At 41.6% G+C, this 18,387-nt stretch overlaps 1 protein-coding gene and 1 long non-coding RNA gene across 8 annotated transcripts; one reads left to right on the top strand and one right to left on the bottom strand.

The window, feature by feature from the left end:
* Positions 1–406: 406 nt before the first annotated feature.
* Positions 407–16,774, bottom strand: LOC136349666 (uncharacterized). 3 transcript variants are annotated; one of them, XM_066301364.1, is made up of 4 exons: positions 16,707–16,774; positions 16,272–16,653; positions 3,757–5,047; positions 407–610 (listed from the first exon to the last, which is right to left on the bottom strand). In XM_066301364.1, the coding sequence occupies exon 3, from the start codon at positions 4,606–4,608 to the stop codon at positions 3,832–3,834; it is 777 nt and encodes a 258-aa protein (XP_066157461.1). In that variant the 5' UTR covers positions 4,609–5,047; positions 16,272–16,653; positions 16,707–16,774; the 3' UTR covers positions 407–610; positions 3,757–3,831. The 3 variants fall into 3 exon arrangements, with proteins under 3 accessions (XP_066157461.1, XP_066157460.1, XP_066157462.1); XM_066301363.1 differs by having other exon boundaries at positions 3,745–5,047; XM_066301365.1 differs by lacking the exons at positions 407–610; positions 3,757–5,047 and adding an exon at positions 13,901–14,210.
* Positions 776–7,149, top strand: LOC136349674 (uncharacterized). 5 transcript variants are annotated; one of them, XR_010733859.1, is made up of 4 exons: positions 776–916; positions 1,074–1,168; positions 1,223–3,324; positions 3,362–7,149. It is a non-coding gene; the product is annotated as an uncharacterized lncRNA (long non-coding RNA). The 5 variants fall into 5 exon arrangements; XR_010733860.1 differs by having other exon boundaries at positions 1,223–2,150; positions 2,207–7,149; XR_010733861.1 differs by having other exon boundaries at positions 1,223–1,631; positions 1,687–7,149.
* Positions 16,775–18,387: the final 1,613 nt, after the last annotated feature.

Here is an 18,387-nt window from a genome sequence, read left to right on the forward strand (position 1 = left end):
GCAGATTTGTTTTTATTGGCAAATAACGATTAAAATAAATGGAAAGTTCACGCAGAATATCCAATCATAACAATAACATAACCCTCAAGGCCCGAGCTCGTAAACGAGGATTGTCAGCTGATTTTATTTAGTGAATTTATTTCCAGCGCGATGCACTGTTCGCTCGAGAGCCGTCCACTCCGAGAACCCACACCCTGACAAGTGACACTTACACGAGTGGCGGTTGACGAATGCCGGGAGCAGGAGATTAAAAGGGTTGTCGAGATTCCAGGGGCTTGCGTATACCGAACGGATCGGGGGTAACGCAACGAGCAGTTGGTGTCGACAAGGAAAATGATTTTCGGAACAGAATACAAGACGATACTTTTTACAGATTTATTTAAATGATTGTTACGTGGGTGCACAGTCTGTTCTGTCTTCCCGCGAGCCGCCAACCTCCTTTTATCCAGAACCCCAGTCGTGAATCTCTTGGGGTTCCCCTTTTTTTCTCTAAGCTAACGGCTTTTTTGATTTTCCCGCCCCCGTCAATTGCCACACGTGTGTCACTTGTCGGTGCGGGTTCTCGGAGTGGACGGCTCTCGAGCGGATAGTGCACCACAATACTCCCCCCCTAGAAACGGAGTATCGGGTTACAAGGAATGTACTACTACTAAGCTTAGACATAAAGACGACACACCTGAATAATAATACAATTAGTGTAACTGCTGGAAATATTATTTACAATGTGTACTGAAACGTACCGTTTTCTTTACTTTACTATCTACGGATTTTAACTGATTTTGGCCGGCACAGGTATGGTCGTGCGTTGTAGGATCCGTAGAAAGTATATAAGCTGGCTTCAGTCGATCTTTGGAGATGTTGATGTCTCTATGATTCATTGTGACGGTAAAATATTTATCACTACGGCTTCTAACAGGTAAGGGGCCTTCGTAGGGGGGTTGGAGAGGCTTTTTCACCGTATCGTTCCGCACAAAGACGTGTGTGCAGGTCTCTAATTCCGGAGCGACGAAGATTTTTCTGCTGCTGTGGTTGCTAGTGGGTATGGGTTGTAATAGCTTCATTTTCTGTTTTAGTTTTTGCACGAAGGATGTTGGGTCGTGATCTGGTTTGGAGGGTTCGAGAAATTCTCCTGGGAGTCGTAGGGTTGTTCCATATAACATCTCTGCTGGTGATACACCTACCTCGTCTCTCACATTACAGTGTAATCCCAACAGGATTGTAGGTAGCACTTCCGTCCAGCGTTCTGTTTCGTGAGCCATAATTGCGGACTTAAGGGTCCTATGCCACCTTTCCACCTTGCCGTTCGTTATGGGGTGGTATGGTGTTGTGCGCGCTCGTTTGCAACCTAATAAAATGGATAGGGCACTGAAAAGGGAACTCTCGAATTGTCGGCCTTGGTCGGTAATCATTTTGAGAGGGGTCCCGTATCTACAAATCCAGTTGTCATAAAAGGTTTTCGCGACAGTGTCTGCTGCCATATCGGCCATCGGATATGCTTCTGCCCAGCAGGAATATCTATCTATACATGTCAGACAATACCTGTAACCGTTTGACGGTGGTAGTGGTTCGACAATATCTATATTGATATCTTGGAAGCGTGCGTCTGGGACCTGCAGTTGCTTCCATGGTGTGTAAGTATGTTTATTAATTTTTGCTTTTTGGCAGCTGATGCAGGCTTTGGTCCAGTCTCGAATATCCCTATTCATGTATGGCCAGACGAACCTTACGGATATCAGTTTGGTGGTTCCCTTTATCCCTGGGTGGGAAAGGTTGTGGAATCTGTCGAAGATAGATCGTCTGAAACCTTTTGTAATAAAGGGTCTGATTTTCGAGTTGCTGTCGTCGCAGTAAACGATCGCCTCAGTACCAGGTACGTTGCATTGTTTCAGGTTCAATGCGGTTCCTTGAGGGTCTCCCAATATTGCTTGCAACTCCGGGTCGTCTGCCTGGTGTTTGCTCAAGGCCTCGTAATCGACCGGTTGGAGTGCGTCAACTGAACTGATCCGGGAGAGAGCGTCGGCTACTACGTTGCTTTTACCACTGATGTGTTCTATATTCGTTGAGAACTGCGAGATGAAATCCAGATGACGGAATTGCCTTGGAGATGAATTGTCGGACTTCTGCCTAAAGGCATATGTAAGCGGTTTATGGTCGGTAAAGATATTAAAGTGCCTTCCTTCCAACATATATCTGAAATACTTTACAGCTGAGTAAATAGCGAGCAGTTCTCAGTCATATGTACTGTACTTCCTCTCAGTTTTCGAGAATTTCTTCGAAAAGAAACTGAGTGGTTTCCATGAGTTGTCCTCGAATTGTTCGACTACTGCTCCCATTGCGAAATCAGACGCGTCAACCGTGAGTGAAATGGGTGCTGATGAGCTAGGATGCACCAGGGTCGCAGCGTTTGCTAGGTCCTTCCTGCACTGTTCAAAGGCTGCTCGAGTTTCCTCCGTCCAACTTATGGGGGTTTTATCATTTTTCTTGCCATTCCTATGCAATTCGTGGAGGACGCGTTGGTTATGGGCTGGAATGGGTAAGCATTTTCGGTGGAAGTTGATCATACCGAGAAAACGCCTTAAGTCTGAGACGGTCTTAGGCAGAGGATAACCAACGATAGTGGCTACCTTCTCCGGGAGCGGTGTGGAACCTTGCGGAGAGACTTGATAACCCAGGAACTTGACCTGTTCCTCGCCAAAGACACATTTTTCCGGGTTGATGGTCAACCCGAATTTTTGTAGGCGTTCGAATATTGTTTTCAGATGTTTTATGTGCTGCGGCTCGTCTTCGGAAGCTATCAAGATATCGTCGATATATGGGAAACAGAAGTCCAAATTTTCCAGTACTTCATGTATGAATCTCTGAAAAGATTGCGCTGCGTTTCTCAATCCGAATTGCATACGAGTAAATTCGAACAGCCCGAATGGGGTAATAATCGCGGTTTTTGGAATTGAGTCCTCATCGACGGGGATTTGATGATATGCACGTACCAAATCCAGTGTTGTGAAAATAGTTTTTCCCTCTAAAAAATTTGAGAAGTCGTGCAGGTTCGGGACCGGGTACTTATCCTCAATTGTCGATGAATTTAGGCGGCGGTAATCTCCCACAGGTCTCCATTCACCTGTTGCCTTCTTTGGGACCATGTGCAGGGGGCTAGCCCAAGGGCTCTTTGAAGGTCGGCAGATACCCATCTCGAGCAGGTACTGGAATTCCTGTTTAGCCAACTTAAGTTTCTCCGGAGGCAACCGTCTCGCTTTTGAACAAACCGGCGGTCCGTTGGTGTGTATGGCATGTGAGGTGCTATGCTTCAAATCGTTAGGTGCCGAGGTTGGAGAATTGCCTTAAGATTTCACTATACTTGCAGGGTGCCGGAATGGTACATACCGAATACGTGCTAGCAAGTTTTACCTGACCATACCTAACCGCTTGCGTAATGCCATCTATGATCCTACCGCGTCCCATATCGACAAGCACGTTGAAATGGTGTAGAAAATCTGCGCCTATGATAGCGATATCCGTCTTAGCTATAATGAAGTTCCACATGAATTTCCGCCGCAGACCAAGGCTGACGGCTAAGTGCTTGCTGTCGTACGCGGGGATTTGTGTGTTATTTGCTGCGAGCAAGTTAAACAGGGTATCAACGTGCTGGTCCTTATGGGAACGGGGGACTATCGATACCTCGGCGCCAGAATCAATAAAAAAACCTAATTCCTGTTAAATTGTCCTTAATAACTAGCCTATACGTACTTATTTTGTTACCTGTAGGGGCTGGAGAGCTGGGCGCGTGGCGAGCTGGCTGTCCCACATTGCCGTTCGCCTCAGGCAACGTGGGGCCTAGTTTTCCGCCTTGAAATTACAAGGCCTCGTACACCTGGTGGCCTTCTCCTTGAATCTTCGGTGGTACCAGCAAATTTCAGCGTCCTCCTGTCTTCCGTCTGGAGATCTTGATCTTCTCCGGCTCTGTGATCTTTCCCGGGCTCGTGTGTCTCTCCTTATTTCCTTCACCTTCAGAGTGAGCTGTCGCAGGTTTTCAACTAATGCTGGCAGATCAGGAGTCTCGGTCTGTTGCCGGATCTGGTACACGCCGGGCTGTAGGATTTCTGCGATTTGGTCTGCCCTCGTTGCCAACTGCTCCAGTGGATCGCTGCTACCGGCTAGGATTGACTGGATCTGATTTGGGAGCTGCTGCAGCCATATTGATCTGAGCAGTTGTTTTGACACTGATGCGCCGCCTAATCCCATCATTTCATTTAACAGGTGAGATGGTTTCCTGTCTCCCAATGTTGTATGTGAGACTAGTTTCCTAAACTTCTGCTCATCGGACTCAGAGAATAATGTGATTAGCCTGTTTTTTATTGCTGGGAACATGTCCACAGCTGGGGGGTTGTATAACAAATCTCCTACCTGCTTCATAACTTCGTTGTCGAGAACGCTGACCACGTACTCAAACTTGGTCTCATCCGTTGTGACTCCAGCTAGTTTGAACTGTGCTTCCAGTCGGCGAAACCAGAGTTTTAGATCTGCTGTCCAAAAAAACGGAGGAGGCTTTACCGCTACTCTGTCTACCATTGCGGAGGTGTTGTCGGTTTCGGACGGGCCTGGGTTCTCCATGATCCTTGTACTGATGTGTTATTGAGTTTTCGCAGTTCCTGGTGCTGGAGCTTCGTAGGGCGCTGATCACGTCGGGGTCACCAATTTGTCGAGATTCCAGGGGCTTGCGTATACCGATCGGATCGGGGGTAACGCAACGAGCAGTTGGTGTCGACAAGGAAAATGATTTTCGGAACAGAATACAAGACGATACTTTTTACAGATTTATTTAAATGATTGTTACGTGGGTGCACAGTCTGTTCTGTCTTCCCGCGAGCCGCCAACCTCCTTTTATCCAGAACCCCAGTCGTGAATCTCTTGGAGTTCCCCTTTTTTTCTCTAAGCTAACGGCTTTTTTGATTTTCCCGCCCCCGTCAATTGCCACACGTGTGTCACTTGTCGGTGCGGGTTCTCGGAGTGGACGGCTCTCGAGCGGATAGTGCACCACAGGGTTAAGCAGCTTCAAAAAACAAACGGCACGACCATCATCTCCACGAGGGACGAAAGTACAGGCGGAGAAAAATTTTAACACTTTTATTAATTTTGTAGTAAATTTTAATTTATTATAAAAAAATTCAGCCCAACAGATGTTTGAAATAGTTCCCCTGCTGTTCAAGGCACTTAACAATTCTGTTTTGAAGTGATTGTTTGGTATTTTCCAGCATTTCAGTTGTAGTGTTTCAACAAGCATTTTTGATCCGAATTTTCATGTCTTTGGAAGTATTTGGTACTCGATTATAAACTACTTGTTTTAAATGACACCACAAAAGGAATCTGGTGATCGGGCTGACCAGTTAACTTCACTACCGCGCCCTATCCATCTTTGTGGGATATGTTCATCAAAAACTTCTCTGACATTTTTAGCATAATGAACAGGGCAACCGTCATATTGAAACCACATTGTCAACCTTTACCCTGAATTAACTTCTTCGAAAAGGAGTGGCAAATTTTCTAACAAAAAATGACGATGTTTCTCTGCATTCAGGTTTCCATAAAAGAAATATGACCCAATCAGATATGTACCTAAAATACCACACCAAACATTCAAAGTCCACGATCGCTGTCTTTTGTTGGAGTCTCGGTGAAGAATGCTCTGATACCGAGTGTTATTTTATACGTGGATACCGTCACGAAAAAGCAGGACGATAGGCGAGAGAAACTTCACTACTTAACGTCAACAAATGTCTCTGTTAGTTTCTAAAAGTTGAATAGTACAAAAAAATGGTTATATGGTGAGGAAAAACCATTTGTGTTGGATCACCCTCCTTTCCCTTCGTTGACCAATCCGGACCCTGGTTGGGTACCTTCCCACGGGTCAGGATTTTCAGGGTGAAAGTGATACTAACATGTACCTTAATGGGATTTTACCATTGTGTGCGTGTCAACTCATGGGTTCTGCGAATGGTCGAGTCGCTGATATTTATCTAACATTTTAGGTGGTACATATTGTGGGTCTGTTTTATATTTCTTCTAATCAAACCCAGAACTGCCCTTTCGGTTTGATACTTTTATGAGTTTGGCTTTTAGACATTTAACATATAACAAACTCAATCATAAATAACATGGGGATGTGGATGGGAATCCAACACTTTCCACTTCACGAAACCGGCGTGGATTCTCAACCGACTAATAATGCATGTTGTGGTGAGTCACTGGACCGTAGTTTGTGAAGCAGGATTCGTCGAAAAATAGTACATTTGAAAAAAAATTGCATTTTCATGGAGTCTTCTTTGTACCTAAGTACAAAAAGTCCCTCGATTTCGGAAATCGTCACCATGTAATTCTTGATGCAGACTTACGTGTTATGGATGAAATTTATGTGCGTGTAAAATACACCAAACAGTACTCTGCGAAGGACCTGCATCTCGAGAAATTTGACGAGTGCTGTGAACGTGAGAATGTGAGAATTTGCGGCTACTGCACCTAAGACGCCAATTTGATAATTCTCATTCAGATGAAGTGGTTGAGCGTTTTCACGTTTTTTTTCTCTCCAAACTGTCTGTTTCTAAGAACCGATTCAAAACACGATAAAAAGTATTACGTCCAGCGACATTTTTGTCCCAAAGGACAGGTGAAGGTGACCTTGGAAAGAACAAATTGACATAAAAAGTTGAGGCCCCGAAAATAAAGAAGACTTTGTTTGAACTTTTTTCTTGTAGATCTTCTCGATTTCAGATTATTTGCTTGCCCCACTTATCTAGAGTCACCCTGTATATGTATACAAGTATATTTAGGTTTTGTTCATTTTGTAGCAATAGTTCCAATAGTCCGGTTGATTCCGGAACGTCAACACTCTCACAATAAATGTTTCGTATCTAAATGAAAGTCACACAATTTTTGACCATCGGGAATGGAATCTCTAGAAACATGTGACCACTTCGAGGCCATAAAACAATCACCCCAGTGCCCGATCCCAAGAAGAGGGGCGGACCCAATAAGGGACGATGGTTCTTGTTGGGAACTAAACAGGGAGGCAGTCGAGAAAGGACTCTGGTAATGCTGACTTGGCCTAAGAAAAGGGGCTGACTACTTGAAATTTCGAATATAACTAATAGAAACAAACATGTCGTGTATTAATTAGTGCCACTGTTTAAGCCAGGGGCTTCCCGAGTTCCTGCCTAACGGTGGCGACTGCTTCAGTAGGCACTCAAAGAGAAATCCAAATACGCTGGCGGGGTTTTGTACTTGAGTCGAAGGACCAGACGGGCCACCGTCAAGAAATAATGGGGGTCCGAAGGTTCGAGAAGGTACAGAAACGCTCTTACACGAATCACACTAAATTTAATCACAGACTAGTTGGAATACAGGGTTTGATTGACGATTAAATTATTAACTACAGATTTCTATTGCGACGAGATGCGTTAGAAGTTGGTAAAGTGATTTATTCTAACTTGTGAAATCGAGAGAGGAGAGAAGTTGCTGTTAAAGCGACGAGATGAGACACGATTCTGTTTTCTGTCTATTATTATTTATTGCTCAGATGTTAGGGCATTGCGTGAGAGCGATCTTTATGTTGGACGTTTCTCCAACAGCCACGATCTAGCTCTTGCAGATTCCCTTCCGAACCATTACAGTTTTCTTCCATTTCTATATAGCCCTCCAGCTAGAAGCCAGGGACACGAGCTCCGACAGGCACCTTCCTCCCTGTTTTCTCTTCTAGTCTCATATTCCCAATTCTCTTTAGCAAATTCTTATCTCTCATCCTCCCCTAGTCAAACAAACCACACACCTGTTTCCCCAAACCAGAAAAAAAAACAACTATGATCTAAACTTTGGCACATATCTATGGCTTCTTACCCGTTCAAGCAAATATAGGGTGCGCCAACTAAAACGAAACAGAGTTGTTTTCTCGGATGATGAAAGAGTTGTGCAAGAATGCTCAGACACGTCAACATGGATTTATGCCGCTCTTCAAAACACTCGCCAACAAATAAACCCTGCTCAACAGGGCATGGGGCGCAGTGACGTGCCGAATCTTCCATAACTCCTTTATTCCAACAAACTTTCCATTTTTTTCGCATTATCCTACTGCCTTTACCTTCGCGAATTTCGATTTTCCGAGGGGTGCGGTTATGAGAGGTGTTCGATTGCCTTTCAGAAGGTCCCTCTTCTGGGAGCGTTTCCTCTGTGATTGCCAAACGGAATTTATAGCATTGTTAAGACATAGGCCCTATTTAGATAATAAGTAGGTTAATTTGTATTTCTAGACCTTAAGCTACGCCCCTGTACAGCAGAATCTATTTCCCAGCATAGTTCAATAAACATACCATCTCAAGAAGTAAAAGGGTTGGTTAAGTGCGGGGAAATACGCTCATGCCCTTTTGCGGCACTAAAAATTGGGATATCTTTACGATAAGTTGAGAAAGCGTATCGTATATATCTTAATAAAAGTACGTCGTAAAAGTACCCGCCTAACGGTCGCATTTTTATAAATTAGGTACCAGATGTGTGAAAGACGATTTCAGAAGGCAGTACGCCTCTGCCTGGAGGTTCTCGAATTTGGTACTTAAGAACTGGGAGACCTGGGGAATAAACTATTTACAACAAATTTTGATTTTTCAATCCAGTGGGAGCATGCTCTTGTCTATCCTAATAGGAATACACCAAGCAAGAAGACATTTAAAAAAATTGAAAATAAAATGCATGAAACAAAATCTTTAAAAATCAAAGAAGAGTTGTGCCAATTAATGTAAGGAGAAGTCTGATAATTCTAAACTATAATATTATAGGCAAAATCCCAATGCCTCTTTGCGCATTGGAAGTTTGCAAATGAATCTATCTAGAGGACTACTACATAAAGTTAAAAAAAAAGAATCAAATGAAAATTTACAAGTTTACAGCTGTGCAAAAATGAGCAGATATTCGCATTCAGAACAGACTAAATTGTTGTTAATATATATTGAATCGCTAAAGGGACAATCTAAATTTCTTTAAAAAAGTGTTATAGACAGATGAGGCAATATTTTCAACAGTTGGTGTGTTTGACAGACAAAACGGGCGTACTTGGCCCAGCCGCAATCCAAATTTAATAAAAGTCCAAGGCAGAAAAAATTTTGACGTGCGATGTGGTATTCGAGGAGTCAACGGTATTAAGGGTTTTTAAATGAAGACTTTTTTGATTTAATCGAAAATCTACAGCACATATCTCGTGTGCGATTTCCTAAATCGGGGGAATATTACGAATGGATAACAAGAAACGGAATAATTCCATGCCCACCAAATAGTCCAGACCTCACCCCTTCGGACACCTTTTTACGGAAGTATCTAAAAAACGAGATAGATGTTTGCGAATTGGATGATACATTAGATGCGATGAAAAGGAGAGTCCCAAATATAATAAATCGCATCTATCGAAGTGATACGATAACAAAATGTCTAAAAACTTTGGAAAAAATACACAGGGTGTCCCGTAAACCTTCGACAATACTTCCCCTGATGGAAGAGCCATCCTTTGGAAGTCAGAAAACGGAAAAAAATAAAATCTTAACGAAAGTATCGTGGATTTCGAGATATTTAGGTACAGAGCAGTGAAGGAAAATGCAGAGTGTTTGAAACTACACAAGCTCGTATGAATTACCGCTGCCACTGAAGACCGCGCTGTTTGGGGTATAAAGTGCCCTAGCGCGCCCACAGGAGGGATGGCCAACATCAAGATTAAGTGTAACAACAAAAATAACAAAACACATGCGCCAATTACGACACATGACCTCACAATAAACAAATATGAAAACGACATGAATAAAAACGGAAACAACAATGGGGACTTCACCGCAAGCTGAGAAAGAGGTCCGTCGAGGACTTCGGAGTTGACTCAAAAGTAGTATTTTTTGATAACTTCATGTACATACTGATGTTCGACATAGACGACCCGCAAGGAAACTCACCAACAGAACCATAAGACAGCACAGAACAGACAAGATCGAACATGCAGAACTACCCTTAAAATTGATTTACTCTGACCCAAACGGCATCAACGGGAAAAGGGGCGGAGCGTTTAATTGCCTTAAAGGAGATCACGTGGACGGGGGCATGTTTGGGGAGACAAGGACAAGAACTGACCAAATACCAAGGTGGAGGGGTTGGTGTAAGCATGGCGAGACAATGCACAACGTCAGAAGTGGAGCCTTTACACCTCTTAAACCAAGAACTAAGCTAGGCGAAACAAGCCGCCCATCCCTAAACAATCTCCTAAACGAATGTCTATATTCTACTCCTCCCTATCTCAAAGACAAAATTCATATACAGCGTGTTTCCTAAATGTTAGGCAAAAATTTAGGGGGCTATTCTCCTAAAAATGTTCAAAATTTTTGACCTTTTGACGATCTTAGGAAAAATACTTCGCTCCCTAGGCACAAGGCCATAAATGTTCATTGACAATTTTTTTATGGTTAAAATAGACGTAGCAAGATGGTGTGAAGCTCGAAAACTACGCCACTGAACACGTTGAACACCATTTAATTTGAACACTCGTTCAAATTTGTCATTTTTAATCTTTTTTTCATCATGGACACCTCTACCAGTGCTGAGATGACCGACATGCGTCGAATTGAATGAATCGTAACGTTCCCGATCGGAAAATGTCCGAAATAATTCAGCTGCGCCTTCGTGAAACAGGTACGTTGTGGAGGTGCAGGAGGACCAGCGAAAGTGAGGATGGTAGAATTGGAAGAAATCATGTTGAACATAGCACAGGACAATCCAGGCACTTTTACTAGTAAAACTGGAAGGGCTTTGGATGTTAGGGATAAGACTGTGTGGAAAGATTCAAGAGAAAATTTGTTGCACCCGTGCTACGTAGAACGTGCTCAGGCTCTTCTGTCTACAGATTTTCCTTTGGGGATTCCATGTTGTCAGTGGCTTTTCCAGGTGCAAATTCCACGACCACTGTCGTTGGTTCTTTTTGTCGACGAAGGAAATTTCTCGAGAAATCCAATAAGAAATTTCCACAACAATCATGAATGGGCCGAGGAAAACCCGTACCAAGCTCCAGAAGTTGATTTTCAACGCAATTTTACTTTGGAGCTGTGGGCGATTGACCACTTGCACCAACTTTTCTACCAGAAAGACTTACAGAGGCAGTTCATCATAACTTTTTAGAACAGTCGTTACTTGAATTCCGTAAGGACATTTCCATTGGCAACCAAAAGTGCCATGTGGTTTGTGCCCGATAGAGCACCAGCGCATTTTAGTAAAATCGCTCGCGAATTTCTAATGGAAACATGTGGAGATTGCTGGACTGGTCGTGGCGGACCTCACTTGTGTCCAGCTAGATCCCCAGACTTAAACCCTCTGGACTATTTCCTGTGGGGTCGTTTAAAATCATTAGTTTACACTGATCCAATGGGAAACCTGGAAGATTTGAGAAATGGCATAATTAATGGGTGCGATTCAATAGAAAACAGTCGTTGTATTTTTGAAAGAGTTCGTCTATCGGTGAGGAGAAGATTAGGAGCATCCGTCCGAACTGGCGGCAGTCATTTTGAAGGATTATTGTGGCTTTTAATAAATTTCACGAAAAACGTTTATCGCCCTGTATCTAGGAAACGAAGCATTTTTCCCAAAAACGTCAATGGGTCAAAATCTTAAAATTACTCAGAGAATGGCCCTCTAAATTTTTGCCTAACATTTAGGAAACACACTGTGTATTACATGCGCTTTTAAGGGGCCTTAACTAGTATCGATCATATTAAAAAAGTATCAAATTCTACCAAACACTTTAAAAATTATTTAACAAAAACCGACTTTCAGTGGCGTATTTTAGGGGCCCATGTCTTGATAGGGAGGGTCTATAGAATTTTTTTTTATGAGAACTTGTTATGTTATTTTGACATCTTGTGTATATATATATCCGAAAGCATGTCCACATTTTCCAGGACACCCTGTATGTATATACAGGTGTGCATTGCAAAATTTTTCTAGAAAAAAATGCAATAATTTCGACTATCTTAAAAACTGGGAAAAAATCAAGGATAACTCTGCAGCAAAGTCTAATAAAAAAATTGTTTAAATAAAAGATATTAATTTTTTAAGGGTCTACGAGGATATACAAGAAAATACAGGGTCGCTACTTCAAGTTTGCTCTTGAAATGACGTTTTGGCTAAGTCACCATCTTCATGGCACATGTCCCCCTTTACCGGACAACTTTTATTTGAAACTTCTTTCATATCACTTTTTTGAGTAATCTTCAATCACAGCTTTAAGGGGGACACCCTGTATACAGGTGCGTCAGATGAGACTGAAAGAGTAGCAGCTACCGAAAAACTACTAAAGAACTTAATGAGAGAATATTTGAAGGAAGGACATTGTCTGTTTATGGACAACTTTACTTCACTGTACCGGGACTTAAGGGCAAACAGAGAGGAAAATCCTGAAGCTGTTCAGAACAAAACTGCAGACAGAACAGACAAGAGCAGCATATGGAGACGGTGTAATGACTGGACAATGGAGGGACAAAAGAGAGTTACTCCGCATATCGTCAGGGTTTTCCATCAACTTGGTGCTAACACCAACTGAAAAAGGAAACATTAGGGACAAACCTGAAGCTATTGCAAAGTATAACAAATACATGGGTGGGACTGATCGTATGGATCAAATGATTTCATATTACCCCCCCGTTCGAAAATCGTTGCGTTGGTACAAAAAGGGGGGGATTTCCATGCTCCAGACATAGTTATATAATTCTTTCCTCCTCCACAGAAAAAATTCCAGGACACATTTGTTATGCTATAAATTCCGTTTGGCAATCACAGAGGAAACGCTCCCAGAAGAGGGACCTTCTGAAAGGCAATCGAACACCTCTCATAACCGCACCCCTCGGAAAATCGAAATTCGCGAAGGTAAAGGCAGTAGGATAATGCGAAAAAAATGGAAAGTTTGTTGGAATAAAGGAGTTATGGAAGATTCGGCACGTCACTGCGCCCCATGCCCTGTTGAGCAGGGTTTATTTGTTGGCGAGTGTTTTGAAGAGCGGCATAAATCCATGTTGACGTGTCTGAGCATTCTTGCACAACTCTTTCATCATCCGAGAAAACAACTCTGTTTCGTTTTAGTTGGCGCACCCTATATTTGCTTGAACGGGTAAGAAGCCATAGATATGTGCCAAAGTTTAGATCATAGTTGTTTTTTTTTCTGGTTTGGGGAAACAGGTGTGTGGTTTGTTTGACTAGGGGAGGATGAGAGATAAGAATTTGCTAAAGAGAATTGGGAATATGAGACTAGAAGAGAAAACAGGGAGGAAGGTGCCTGTCGGAGCTCGTGTCCCTGGCTTCTAGCTGGAGGGCTATATAGAAATGGAAGAAAACTGTAATGGTTCGGAAGGGAATCTGCAAGAGCTAGATCGTGGCTGTTGGAGAAACGTCCAACATAAAGATCGCTCTCACGCAATGCCCTAACATCTGAGCAATAAATAATAATAGACAGAAAACAGAATCGTGTCTCATCTCGTCGCTTTAACAGCAACTTCTCTCCTCTCTCGATTTCACAAGTTAGAATAAATCACTTTACCAACTTCTAACGCATCTCGTCGCAATAGAAATCTGTAGTTAATAATTTAATCGTCAATCAAACCCTGTATTCCAACTAGTCTGTGATTAAATTTAGTGTGATTCGTGTAAGAGCGTTTCTGTACCTTCTCGAACCTTCGGACCCCCATTATTTCTTGACGGTGGCCCGTCTGGTCCTTCGACTCAAGTACAAAACCCCGCCAGCGTATTTGGATTTCTCTTTGAGTGCCTACTGAAGCAGTCGCCACCGTTAGGCAGGAACTCGGGAAGCCCCTGGCTTAAACAGTGGCACTAATTAATACACGACATGTTTGTTTCTATTAGTTATATTCGAAATTTCAAGTAGTCAGCCCCTTTTCTTAGGCCAAGTCAGCATTACCAGAGTCCTTTCTCGACTGCCTCCCTGTTTAGTTCCCAACAAGAACCATCGTCCCTTATTGGGTCCGCCCCTCTTCTTGGGATCGGGCACTGGGGTGATTGTTTTATGGCCTCGAAGTGGTCACATGTTTCTAGAGATTCCATTCCCGATGGTCAAAAATTGTGTGACTTTCATTTAGATACGAAACATTTATTGTGAGAGTGTTGACGTTCCGGAATCAACCGGACTATTGGAACTATTGCTACAAAATGAACAAAACCTAAATATACTTGTATACATATACAGGGTGACTCTAGATAAGTGGGGCAAGCAAATAATCTGAAATCGAGAAGATCTACAAGAAAAAAGTTCAAACAAAGTCTTCTTTATTTTCGGGGCCTCAACTTTTTATGTCAATTTGTTCTTTCCAAGGTCACCTTCACCTGTCCTTTGGGACAAAAATGTCGCTGGACGTAATACTTTTTATCGTGTTTTGAATCGGTTCTTAGAAACAGACAGTTTGGAGAGAAAAAAAACGTGAAAACGCTCAACCACTTCATCTGAATGAGAATTATCAAATTGGCGTCTTAGGTGCAGTAGCCGCAAATTCTCACATTCTCACGTTCACAGCACTCGTCAAATTTCTCGAGATGCAGGTCCTTCGCAGAGTACTGTTTGGTGTATTTTACACGCACATAAATTTCATCCATAACACGTAAGTCTGCATCAAGAATTACATGGTGACGATTTCCGAAATCGAGGGACTTTTTGTACTTAGGTACAAAGAAGACTCCATGAAAATGCAATTTTTTTTCAAATGTACTATTTTTCGACGAATCCTGCTTCACAAACTACGGTCCAGTGACTCACCACAACATGCATTATTAGTCGGTTGAGAATCCACGCCGGTTTCGTGAAGTGGAAAGTGTTGGATTCCCATCCACATCCCCATGTTATTTATGATTGAGTTTGTTATATGTTAAATGTCTAAAAGCCAAACTCATAAAAGTATCAAACCGAAAGGGCAGTTCTGGGTTTGATTAGAAGAAATATAAAACAGACCCACAATATGTACCACCTAAAATGTTAGATAAATATCAGCGACTCGACCATTCGCAGAACCCATGAGTTGACACGCACACAATGGTAAAATCCCATTAAGGTACATGTTAGTATCACTTTCACCCTGAAAATCCTGACCCGTGGGAAGGTACCCAACCAGGGTCCGGATTGGTCAACGAAGGGAAAGGAGGGTGATCCAACACAAATGGTTTTTCCTCACCATATAACCATTTTTTTGTACTATTCAACTTTTAGAAACTAACAGAGACATTTGTTGACGTTAAGTAGTGAAGTTTCTCTCGCCTATCGTCCTGCTTTTTCGTGACGGTATCCACGTATAAAATAACACTCGGTATCAGAGCATTCTTCACCGAGACTCCAACAAAAGACAGCGATCGTGGACTTTGAATGTTTGGTGTGGTATTTTAGGTACATATCTGATTGGGTCATATTTCTTTTATGGAAACCTGAATGCAGAGAAACATCGTCATTTTTTGTTAGAAAATTTGCCACTCCTTTTCGAAGAAGTTAATTCAGGGTAAAGGTTGACAATGTGGTTTCAATATGACGGTTGCCCTGTTCATTATGCTAAAAATGTCAGAGAAGTTTTTGATGAACATATCCCACAAAGATGGATAGGGCGCGGTAGTGAAGTTAACTGGTCAGCCCGATCACCAGATTCCTTTTGTGGTGTCATTTAAAACAAGTAGTTTATAATCGAGTACCAAATACTTCCAAAGACATGAAAATTCGGATCAAAAATGCTTGTTGAAACATTACAACTGAAATGCTGGAAAATACCAAACAATCACTTCAAAACAGAATTGTTAAGTGCCTTGAACAGCAGGGGAACTATTTCAAACATCTGTTGGGCTGAATTTTTTTATAATAAATTAAAGTTTACTACAAAATTAATAAGTGTTAAAATAAATTAATAAAGTTTAATGAAATGTTTTTTATTTTGTGCCTGTAATTATTATGAATTTCGTTAATTTTAGCACAAAATGTTTCAAGTAAAAATATTTTTACTGCCAACAAAGAATTCAAATCTCCAAAAAAAATGTTAGACACTACAATTGAAAAAATCAAGTTGACCCCAAAGGTCAGGTGAAGATGACCTTGGAAAAAACAAATTGACATAAAAAGTTGAGGCCCCAAAAATAAAGAAGATTTCGAACATTTTTTTGTAGTTCTTCTCGGTTTAAAGATATTTGCTTGTCCCACTTATCTAGAATCACCCTGTATGTATGTAATTTCTCACCTAAACCGTAAAAACGTTTCCAATACTGCCACGAAGTTCTGCTTTTCTACCAGACTTGTGAATTGTAATGATACAGTCTCCTGTCCACGGTAGATGTAAAGCTCTACAATTAGTGCGTGTTCATCTTCGTCGTCCGATTCACCGTTATCAAACGTCGTTATATCGGTGTCTTCTAGACCAAAAAACACTTCCCCATTTTGGTCTTTGAAATTAATAGTAGCGCCCTGATATACTTTTACGAGTACGTCTGCCATTTCGACAGCCCCTCTTTGGAATTTCACAACATTGAAGCTCGACATTTTCTTCTTCACTAACTTAGCCTTTTGTCGTTCACGTTGGAAGTGACGAAAATCCATTATCAGTTTTTTCATATCCATTTTATCTAAAAAAAAACTACCTTCACTGGTTTTTATCACTGGTTTAATGCGTACTAACCTATTCCGAATCCCATCGGCCGTCCGTCACTAATTCGTCTCGTCTGGTCCCAATAACAAGATCAAAGACACGCACGTTGCATGTATAAATAGTTGCCTATGTTGGAAGCAGGATCGTACATATAATTATACGGTGCCTTCATAAATGTTTATCCGCTTCGTGGTCAACAATGTAGACAACCAAACATACATCGGTTGGTTTCATGTTCAGTTGCTAGTGTGGGGCCAATAAGAGTTTGTACATCCCGAGGGGATGTAGGAGTAACGCAACGCATAGTTGATGTTAACGAGGTAATGTATGATTCCGTTACTAGGCGTGCGCGTGGGAAAGGGCCAGTATTCAAACTCGAAGAAGAAACTGACCTTGGGTACTGAATACCCTTTTGTACTACTTATACTATTTTGTTTTCACTTCTACTATTGCTACTCTAATTTTTTCCCGCCTGTACTTTCGTCCCTCGTGGAGATGATGGTCGTGCCGTTTGTTTTTTGAAGCTGCTTAACCCTTTTAATCTCCTGCTCCCGGCATTCGTCAACCGCCACTCGTGTAAGTGTCACTTGTCAGGGTGTGGGTTCTCGGAGTGGACGGCTCTCGAGCGAACAGTGCATCGCGCTGGAAATAAATTCACTAAATAAAATCAGCTGACAATCCTCGTTTACGAGCTCGGGCCTTGAGGGTTATGTTATTGTTATGATTGGATATTCTGCGTGAACTTTCCATTTATTTTAATCGTTATTTGCCAATAAAAACAAATCTGCTTTCCAAAATTTAATGCATTTTATTCAAACAGATAACATAGAGAAGACACTAATTTTAAGCACTGAGAAGTAAGTTAAAACTTAAGAAATTAGAACCATTATAGTCTACATTCATCATCAGCGGTTCGACTCGATTCTCCGTTATATTGCCTAATTTCCACCTTTTGGTTTCTACTTTTCCATTTACATGATTTACACATCTATGCTATTTGCCAACAGTAATATCATTTAGGGCGTCATCAAAAGTGTTCTTCACATCGGCATATTTAAATGTTATGGTCAGCTGCAAAGTTCTTGACGTCCGCCTATATAATTTCTATCGAGTTAAGCTCACAATGGTCAGGTGGGAGTCTCCACACTGTTTTATTTTCAGCCTTGGCCACTTCGTCCATCATGTATTTGTTGTATTTTCCTTTATGTTCGTTAACTATTAACAGAAGTTCCGCCTTAAATAAATCCTCCTCAAAATTGATGTGTTTAGATTGGAGCCATTGTCATACTTTAGATTTTCTTGATGCCATTGTAGAAATTCCTTCTAACTTTCTAAAATCATATGGGGCGTTATTTAATACCGTGACTCTATTTTCCTGGAGTTTAGGTAATATTCTTTTGAACAACTTTTCAAAAGAGCTTCCGTTCATTTTTTCATGGTAGTCTTCGGCCTTTTTTGATTCAAATACTCGTAAGTCATTTGGAACGAATCCAGAAACTTGTGAGATTTTCAGCTGCGTAGGTCTTATAATTTTGGCTATATACATATTTTGGATTTTTACATATTGGTCTACAGGGTGTTAAAAAAAGATTGTAAAATATTTAAAGTGATAAAAGTATGCACTAAATTAAGCAACAAGTCTTAGTAAACATGGGTCTGCAAAACTCTTTTTTGAAAGACTTATTTCTAATTCCCTATTACTTATTTATTA

This window comes from Euwallacea fornicatus, chromosome 39, assembly GCF_040115645.1.
Source record: "Euwallacea fornicatus isolate EFF26 chromosome 39, ASM4011564v1, whole genome shotgun sequence".
Taxonomy (NCBI): Eukaryota; Metazoa; Arthropoda; class Insecta; order Coleoptera; family Curculionidae; genus Euwallacea; species Euwallacea fornicatus.

Excerpts from the sequence above, each read along its gene's own strand:
- LOC136349666 (XM_066301364.1), bottom strand. The coding sequence starts at position 4,608 with ATGGAGAACCCAGGCCCGTCCGAAACCGACAACACCTCCGCAATGGTA.